The sequence below is a fragment of the Squalius cephalus genome, assembly GCF_949319135.1.
Source record: "Squalius cephalus genome assembly, chromosome: 14".
In the NCBI taxonomy this organism is placed as follows: Eukaryota; Metazoa; Chordata; class Actinopteri; order Cypriniformes; family Leuciscidae; genus Squalius; species Squalius cephalus.
The window spans coordinates 4,894,377-4,904,253 of NC_137135.1; the positions used below are offsets into that span (position 1 = coordinate 4,894,377).

A 9,877-nucleotide genomic window follows, 5' to 3' on the forward strand; every position below is an offset into this window, starting at 1 on the left:
GTTTGAGACTGAGAGTATTTTATTTAGTGGAGAACTTTGCAGCATTATTTTATTTCTTATTCTTTTTTTTTATTTTATATCTATTTTATTATATTTTATTAAAAAGTGTTTAAAAAAGTGCAAACAAATTGTTAAAAAAAGTTTATAGTAATAAACAACCAGCAGTTTAATGTTTGCATTTCTTTCCCTTACTGTACCGAAAATAAACCGAACCGTGACTTTAAAACCGAGGTACGTACCGAACCGTGATTTTTGTGTACCGTTACACCCCTACTACCCTGTACACATGACATCATGCTATAATGAAAATATGTATTGAATGTCTTCCCTCCCCACCCTAGTGTGGCATTTGCAGTAAACCAATGGGAGATCTGCTGTACAACATGTTCCTCCACCGCGGGACGGTTCACTGCGAGAGCTGCTACTCCAATGTGTGAGGAGATCTGCCCCAAACATCTCCACAACACACACACACACACGTGACTGTTTACTGACCCTCCTTTCCCTCACTGATACGAGAGACTGCATATCCTGTAACACTGTGGAGAAGCTTCTGAACGTTCATTACAAGGTTTTCTAGAGCTAGGATAGTAGGAACGCTATTTTGGATATTTTTTATTCTGTTCCTTTAAATGTTTAGCCATCAAGACAGTAAGAATGCATGTGTCGTCGTCCTATTTAATCATCAGAAACCATTTTGAAGAAATGATCTTATTGATGTCATGATTCATTATGAAAATATGTATCCTGCATCGCTAATCAGAATTACTGTAAAGCAACACTCTCATGAATAAAGTTGTATTCTCATTTTATTTGTTTTGTTACAAGATTGTGCAGTAGAAAATATAAATATATAAATATAAAAAAATACTGAGGTATGCAAACAGTTAAGATATATAAACAACAGGTCTCAGGAGTTTCATAGGAAAATCGCATGAATAATTCAACAACTGCAGGTCAAATATCAGTCAAAAATCAAAAGGAAAAAGTACATTTTGCTTATTGACACCTATTCAGGACTTTAATATACAACCTCCCCCTCATCCACAACAAATCTACATTACTGGAATGTGGAAAAAATGCTACAAAAACAAAAAACAAAAAATCCAGAAATGCTGCATTTTTCAAAAACGAACATCACCATTAAAAAAAATAATCCAGATACAATACATAAAGGACGCATTTTATTATTTTATAATATATAACTCTCATGACAAAGTCAACCCCCTCTCCACACACACATATAAGTCCTAAAAACAATCTTTTCCTTTTGATTTTTGAAGTGAAATGTGTGGGGATGCACCGATATGAACATTTAGTCCAACACCGATAATTATTTATGTTTGTAAGCCGATAAATCTAATTCCAAATATTTAGGCTATATCATTTTTGAGAAACGGATTATTTTGTTTTTATAAAAGTCTCACCATTAAAATCCATGTCCCAAACACACAATTATGATGTTCTCATTATTATTGTATGCAGCCGATATGACAGACTTGCGCTGCTCATGTTGCACTGAACTGTATTTTCCTTTTTTTGAAGTGATTTCAATCATATTTCAAGCATTTTAAAACCATCATGATGAACAGTGCGCATCTGAAGAGAAGAAAATAATCCATTATTTATCGGACAAATTTTCTTATCGAGCCGATACCGATATGGTGACATGGCATCCCTAAAAATGTGACCTGATGCGTTTCGTGAGATTCTCTTAAAAACTATCATGCAAATAAATGTTGATCATAACTGAGATCCTTCTGTGAGCAAGCCTGAGCGACTGAGACGCCCTCAGAGCAACATATGCGTTCATAGTGAATATAAAGCAGAATACTGATGGGAAATATCGGCATGGAATGAGATTACCGATTGTGAGTGTGTCCGTTTAGTTAGAAATATCACAATATGTGCACAAACTTGAAGAGAGGCTCATCCGCCATGGGTGCCGAATCACGACCGCTGCCAGACACACTCCCCTGTCCTGAGCTTGACCCGAGGCGTGACCTCAGGGTCGCCTGGCTCTCCTCACGGCGATGCTCTGGATGTGCTGCCACAGCAGCGACGGCTCGGACTCGTTGTGTCGGATGAGCGACTCCAGACCCTCGGCCTGATCCAGACTCTGCCAGTAGTCCTGCGGCCACATCTGGAGCCAGCTGAGGACACACACACACACACCACAGACTCATCAGCTGCCAATGCTTCACAGCAACATCAAACAGGAGTCACAACATGTGTTTTAGGCTGTGTTCACACTTGTAGTAGTTCAGCTCTCTTGGTTCTTCTGATCAGGACCAAAAAAAGAAAATAATACATTGTCGTGTTTTTCTTAGCATCCACTGTCATTTTTAACACAGAGCACACACACACAAATGTCCAAAACGATGCTGCTCATATGCATGTTCATATGATCGAGAACTCAAGAAGAGCTTATAAAATGTGTGAAGGAGTAAAACATTTGCTCACAAATGAAGATTTGCTGCGACGAGACTCGTTTCTGACGCCTGAACCGAACTCTGATGGGCAACATCGCGCCTAGTGGTGTGTGTGATATTGACAAAAAATTATATCTCAATACTTTCTGGGATTTTATCAATATCCATAATTTGCTGAGTGTTATTGTGTTTGTACCTCTGTCATGGACGGAGACTCCTAAAGTTCCTGATCTCCTTCATATTCTGTGAGGTGGTCAGAGCAGAGATTACATAGATCTTTTACCTTTATAAAGCCATTTTTTAACCTAATTAAATGTATGCATCATCTTTATCTCAAATAAAGATCTTATTTAATCAATAAATTCTATTAGAATAATAAGGCACTATAGTGCTGTTACCAATCAAATCAAATCAGTTTTAACAACATGTTTGCACTGCAGGGAAACACAGACGCTGCATCTGAAGTTCAGACTGTTTAATGAAGAGGAACATCGATGTGTTTAACCTGCACTTACACAGGCAGAAATAATGTTCTCATGTTTTAAACATAAAATGCTGAATATTGAAAAGATCCTTTAAATGTGAAATGTAAACTGCCAGTAGGTGGCAGCAATTCATTGTTCATGAGTGAGTCATTGAATCATTCATTCAATAGGCTTTATGCCCAGCTCCACTACTTCCTGAACTTCAGCCAGCTCCTTTGTTTCCTGTCTGCCATTATTGGACAAACTGATTAATCCAGGTGTGTCTGATTAGTGTTGTTGGGACTACTGAGGTCAGGCACACCTGGATTAATCAGTTTGTCCAATAATGGCAGACAGGAAACAAAGGAGCTGGCTGAAGTTCAGGAAGTAGTGGAGCTGGGCATAAAGCCTATTGATTCGCTCATTCAGTAATGTGTTTCTCAGAGACGCAAAACAGTGAAATGGAGCAAAAACATGCAATATTGTGTCTAAAATGTTAATATTACTTAATATTAACTTGTTTATTGAGCTTGTGAATCAAAATCACATGTTGATATTTGGAGAAAATATTGGCACTCAGTGTGATTTTTGATTTTGATTAACTATATTAAATGATATATATTAATCGCAGACAACATATAATCGCACACCCCTAGTAGCGCCAATGATGAGAAACACCAGGTATGTTTGAGCATTCTGTCCTTTTTAGCGTCGTATCTTGTGACATCACGTCCTGTTTTTGGTTCGTTTAGGTGTCTTTGGTCATTGTTGGATTCATATTTGATTCGAACCACACCAGAGTTAGTCTGGTGCGCACCAGGGTTCAGATGGCAGCGTTCACACTTCTTCAAAAGAACAGAGCAATCGCACCAGAGTTTGTTTTAATCCAACCAAACATGCACACACCCTTTAAGGCCCCCTGAAATAAAAATGTCATTTTTTTAAAATTTTAGTATGAATATGTCAGCCTTAAGGTTATGAATAATCAGGTGTGTTACAAAACAATGACAACATTTGCATTTAGGAGATAATATAGACATTCAAAACTTACAGTCCCTCACTTCTGCTAAAAAGGATCAGGGAGTTTTATGACTTCAGCTTCTCATCAGATCTTCTGTCCAATCAAATGCTCTCTAGAGTCTAAAGCTCCGCCCCCTCTGCTATAAACACCACCTGGCCAAAGCGACCGTTGACACGTCACAGAGAAATATGTGACCCTGGACCACAAAACCAGTCACATGGGTAAATTTTTTTGAACTTGCGATGTCTGCATCATCTGAAATCTGAATAAATAAGCTTTCCATTAATGTATGGTTTGTTATGATAGGACAATATTTGGCTGAGATACAACTATTGAAAATCTGGAATCTGAGGGTGCAAAAAAAAAAAAATCAAAACATTGAGAAAATCTCCTTTAAAGTTGTGCATTTATGTTGCCGATTGTGCTGCATTCACTCACACAAATAAATGTTTTATATATTTACGGTAGGAAATGTACTAAATATCTTCATGAAACATGATCTTTACTTAATATCCTCATGATTTTTGGCATAAATATACCCGTGCGACTCGTGACTGGTTTTGTGATCCAGGGTCACATGTGTTGGAGTGTGTGTTCGGTTGCTCAAGCGCTCGAGTTTTATTCAGTTTTCCGACTCGTTGGTTAAGAATGAAATGACTAGAATTTATTCTCACCTCTACTATTGAATCCAGCGTATCATCAGCGCTCGGATTCGCCTCCATGGTGCTGTCGTTACTGAGGGAAACTAAACGCTATTGGCTATTTGAAAAGGGGGAGGAGCCATTTCAATATGTCACACCTTAGCTTCCTGTTTCAGTGGAAATTACGTCAACGCCTCACACAGAGCTGCGCGGTCAAGACACTTCAGTGGGTCTTTAAGAGTGAAATGCACAGATTTATCATATGGTGATTCTGAGAGCGGTGTTCACCTGTCGTTCGGGTCGAGGCTCTCCACCGGTCCGTGTCCAGGACTGGGCAGCGGGCAGCCCATGTGTGAGCTGTTGGCCATCTTCGGCTGAGGCGGCGGGTTCAGCTTCGGGTTCTTCCGGTGCGCTTTCACCGCCGCCAGCCGCTCGTTCTCCCGGTCACACACGAAGCACTCGAAGCCGTTCAGGTAGTTGGGTTTGCTCATGTCATTGACGCCCCACTCCCGGCTCTCCAGCCCCTCCAGCAGACGCAGGTTAGTGATGCGACTGGGCGTTTTGTACTCCAGGTAACGCGAGTACGCCTCGTCGTCTTGATCCAGAGCCTTTATGAACTCCGCCAGCTCTCGAGGAGAGGGAAAGTCATCCACGAGGATAGCGGAGCGGTTGTTGGGCAGCCAGTCGGACACCGAGGACGAGCCTCGGTACACGGGCACGCAGCCCTGGTGCATGGGCCGCCACAGCTTCTCCGTCATGTAGTCCGGGCACAGGCCGTTCTCCAGCGCCAGGTGGAACTTATAGCGGCTCACGAAGCGCATGAAGCGCGCGTCCTCCCCGGTGGCTGTGCTCGTGTCCTCCAGGTGCTCGGGCAGGGGTCTGGTGTTAAGGCACTTCCCATACGAGTCAATCTGAGGAGGAGACACAAGTTACTAGAGCTGCACAATATATCGAAATATTGCAAATGTATAGTGATATGCATATCACAACGGCTTGTAATAACTGGGGTCATGATCAAAAGACAAAGAGAAAATCACTCACTGCTTTTGGATGAATAACTTTTATAGCTTTAATAAGAATCAGGATATATATAATGCATAATGTGAAAACTAAGCAGTGTTTTATTTTTACATTTGATTATTCAGTTTGTGTTGTTAAATAATCCTAATGTAGGATAACCTGAAGCCCTGAACCCTGTGGTTTACACTGATGTTAAAATAACACTTCTTATGCTGCAGTAAAACACTGATCTTCACTTTCAGGAGTTGTAGAGATGTTTTCTTGTCACAAAAAGAATGTGAAACACATATGTAGGTTATATAATTTTAAATATATTAAATATCGTGCAGCCCTACAAGTTACACTGCGTTCTTTAGTAAACCCTGACAGTGGTTTTCGAACGCCAAAAGAGGGTTTGCACTGGAGCGAGATGTTAGTAAATCTGGCCCTAAATATTTATCATTATCATAATAGTCACCCTCCTTGGTGTGAACTCGTTTTTAGTGTTTTAAGACAAAAAACAAAAACATATTTGATCACCTCTGACTGGATGGACTCAAAGTCTGAAGCTAAAAATCGGAAACTAGCAAATTGGGGCTAAGGTGTTCTTGAGGTCTCTAAGGCACTTTCCATTTAAATATTTTTACTAATGTATGAAAAAATAAAAACTGATGTTTTGCATTTGAAATCTCTTAAAGTCCCCCTGTGGTGAAAATCCAGATTTTAATGTAGTTTATGTGTCTATGTGGTGTTTTTAATCTGCTTTAAGACAAACCATGTGTAAATTCATAAGTCGACAGCATTGCTGAGTATTTCCTCCTTAAAACTGCAGTGAACCAAAGACAGTCTCAAACACACGCTTTGAAATCGCTGGTGTTTCTGACGTCACAAACTACCTTGTAACCAATCAGATCAACGTGTGATCGTCAACCAGTGGATCTCTGAGCTGAGTGAGTGGGTGGAGGCGGGGCTCATTTGCATATTCATAGAACCACGCATACTAAATGAGGCAAGGGTGTCGAGTTACATTCAAGATATTTTAAGGCATGAATAATTGTTTTTCTAAAGAAAAACGTTTAAATATGTAATTTTGTTGGAGTTTTAAGGGATAACTGATTGACTACAGGGAGTACTCGCCTCTATGTGCTTCATGAGCTCTTGAACGAAGCGGTCCCGGTCTGAAGGCACATCACAGTGGGACTGCATGTAGAGCACAGGGGCGAGACCGGCCCGTCGCCAGCGGTTCTTCTCCAGCAGGGGGACAGCCGTCGGCGCCAGAAGATAATCCAGCGAGGGCAACCACTGCAGCGTCAGCGGATAGTCCGACTCCCGCCTGAACGTGGCCGTGTAGTTAAACAGCCTGATCCCGACACTGTGCGACAGAAGGTAGTTGTTCATGGGAGACTCCTCGTGGAAAAGCGCCCAGGTTTGATGGGGCATTCGTGGCAGCGGAGCCTCGTACGCACGGAAGTCTGTGCCGTAGAAAATAACGGATGCCGTGCGACGATACAACTGAACTTTCCGGTTGCTCGTGACGAGGCAGGACGAGCGGGAACAGTCCACGCGCTCCGTGTCTCCTGGGAAGTGTGGGAAGAGATTGGCGCTCCACCACAGGAGGATGGGCAGCTCTTTGCTGGGCCGAGGGTCAGTGTTTCCAGGGCCGCGGTAGGAGCTGACTGAGGCGAACTCCATGTCAGTGAGGGCACTCTGGGGCTGGAAAACACCCCCGTCCCCTGCGTCCACCGGCCCCTGTGCCCCGCAGAACAGCGGGAACGCCACGATGATCCACAGGCGGAGCGCCATAGCCAACCTGAGGAGGGAAAGGACACGCGAGTCACACTTCCTGCACCCTTAAACTTCATCTACACCAGACTGTGAATATTATTAAAGCCAGCATGAAACAGAAGTTGCACTATTATGCCGTATATCCGAGAGAAACTGAGTGCTTCTCAAACAAGAACAAATGTGGGCGGGGCTTCATTTTGTCTGTGGGGAATAGATTGTATGGTTGTGGTTTGCTATTGGTGGATCTCATGTGAGTGACAGGTTGGAATTTTAGGGTGAACTGCCCCTTTAACAATTCGTTCCCTCATTTCTGTAGTGTTAGATTAACCTGAAGAACTTAAAACACTGTTTATTTAATTTGCATCTTCGTTCTGTTGTATTTATTGGTCTTATTTCTTGTAATTTGTTCATTTTAACCATATTAGCCTAGTAGTTTTTGCCTTGGTATATCGAAATAAAGAATTGAGAAATTACACTGGTATCTAACATTTTAGTGTCATAACAACCTTATTTATCAGGATACAAGATTACATGGGTCAAAAACAACGAAAACAAATTTTTAAATTATTTATTTATTTATTTTTAGCAGGGCCAGTGAAAACTTTGGGCAAGTAAAAATCTGAATCCCTGACCCATCCGTGTGAGTAAATAACCCTTAGCGTTGAGCACTGTTAACCATTCAGAGTGTTTTAATGAAGTGACTTAATAAACATGCAGTGACCGAACAGAAGAAGATGTGTAAACACAGTCATCTGTCCTACAGCATTTTGGGCATTGTGCTCTCAAAACCTACTAGGTGCCGCATTTAGTCAACATCTTTGAGTATCACACTACCAAAATTCAGTAATCAGCCTACATAATAATAATTTTGGGCATCATATGCAACTATTATTTCTAAAAATGCCTTTTGTGTTACAAGCACAGCTAAAGAAGAATCTACAAACACATCTCCCACAAACACAGCCGCTCGTTTTCCATGCTTTCTTACTTTAGCTCAGGACCGACGCATGTTGTGTTGTTGCTTTCCCACTGTTTCTCCTCCTGTAGGATCAGGATCAGGAATGATGCTGTGGCGTGTGAGTGCTCTTCCTGCTTTGAGGAATGCCAGAGGGAAAAGCTGAGCATTACTGCCACCTACAGTTCTGGATGAGCTGGAGACACATAAAGCTATGGGACCCAGGAATAGACTTTTGTCCACTGTAGTGGACATTATATTTTAGTGAATTTCTCTGACATCATACATGTCACATGACACAACCTGGGTGTCCTGTAAAGAGCACATTCAGCAGGGCTTTTCAGAGACACCAAATGTTTGGAGGTTTCAACAAGAAAACAACTACTCCTTGGTCTTTAAAAATGTCTGACATTAATTTAGTGATCAAATGTAGGAAATATGATAATAAATTGTAATAATAATATAAATCAGACTACTTTTCAAATTGTATTTCATAAACCAACATCTCAGGAAAATGTTAAGGGGTTTCAAATCAAAAAATGACTTTCTGTTCCAGAACAGGGCATTGATTTCATACGTGTCCACTGTAGAGACATCAGGACTTAAAGCATGTTTATCAGGCATTTTAGGAGACACAACAAGTGGATATGGAAATAAATTATACATCAATATTCCTAAAATGTTGCCAATTATTACTCCAATTATTACACTTCTTTTTTCATTAAATGTTGCTCCAAGAACACATTAATGTGCAAATTAGATACAGTGTATGGATACATTGCATTGAATGGGGATATTAATTTATGGCCATTTTACCCACATATTGCATAAAGTAAAATGGTGTATCAATTCATTCCGTTATATCTTTCATAACATAGTTGAGAATCATCTTTATACAAATTTTGTTTAAAAAAAATCCTGAAACCCCCAAATTTATTGGTGATTGAAAAAAAAAAATCCCATTGTTTTTGCCTATACATATAATTTCATGTCATTTTATTCTTTTTAAACAACTTAGTCCTGGTGTCCACTACAGAGGACATAGCATAATGTATGAATAAAATATTATTGTTCAAAAATGTTTTTTGTTTTTTTTTTACCATTTGTTTCTTGTGCTCTAAACAATGTGATGACATGAAGAAAAAAAATAATTAAAAAAAAAAAAAAAAATTTCTGGGCCTCAGGAGGATAAAACAGAGCGAAAAAAAATCTAATCTTTTTCATTTTTTATTTATTTATTTTTTTTTTTTACCAAAATCGGTCATATATCTAATACATAAATTATCTTTTTCAACAGCAGAGAGGTCTCACTTTACGTTTGTTCTTTATCGAGATTATTGTGTCAGTGGAATTAAAGATTAAAGTCAGTGGAAACAGTGTCTTATTTTGGTACAACTGACATGATTTTATTTTCAAAAATGTATTATATTGTCCATCTCCAATAAACCGGAATCATGTTATATAAACAGGACCATGATATTGTAAAAAAACAAAACAAAAAAAAAACATCAAAATTAATGAAAATAATGAGCCTTTTGGACTATGTTTTTATAAGTGCAACTGAAAAATAGAGTAAGATT

The 9,877-nt window shown here is 39.8% G+C and overlaps 2 protein-coding genes across 7 annotated transcripts in view; one reads left to right on the forward strand and one right to left on the reverse strand.

Annotated features, from left to right (window-relative positions):
* Positions 1-812, forward strand: part of znf185 (zinc finger protein 185 with LIM domain) — a 20,961-nt gene extending 20,149 nt beyond the window's left edge. For all 6 annotated transcript variants that reach the window (XM_079891882.1, XM_079891883.1, XM_079891886.1 and 3 more), the window contains one exon: positions 342-812. In XM_079891882.1, coding sequence (XP_079748008.1) covers positions 342-437 — 96 coding nt within the window. In that variant the 3' untranslated portion in view covers positions 438-812. The remainder of the gene's footprint in view (positions 1-341) is intronic.
* pofut4 (protein O-fucosyltransferase 4) lies at positions 793-8,436 on the reverse strand. The gene is made up of 4 exons (XM_079891897.1): positions 8,331-8,436; positions 6,695-7,367; positions 4,847-5,469; positions 793-2,153 (listed from the first exon to the last, which is right to left on the reverse strand). The coding sequence occupies exons 2-4, from the start codon at positions 7,358-7,360 to the stop codon at positions 2,006-2,008; spliced, it is 1,437 nt and encodes a 478-aa protein (XP_079748023.1). The 5' UTR covers positions 7,361-7,367; positions 8,331-8,436; the 3' UTR covers positions 793-2,005.
* Positions 8,437-9,877: the final 1,441 nt, after the last annotated feature.

Excerpts from the sequence above, each read along its gene's own strand:
- pofut4 (XM_079891897.1), bottom strand. The coding sequence starts at position 7,360 with ATGGCGCTCCGCCTGTGGATCATCGTGGCGTTCCCGCTGTTCTGCGGG. Across the intron at positions 5,470-6,694 it reads AGCTCATGAAGCACATAGAG|ATTGACTCGTATGGGAAGTG; the intron begins GCGAGTACTCCC and ends TCTCCTCCTCAG. Across the intron at positions 2,154-4,846 it reads AGCCTCGACCCGAACGACAG|CTGGCTCCAGATGTGGCCGC; the intron begins GTGAACACCGCT and ends GTGTGTCCTCAG.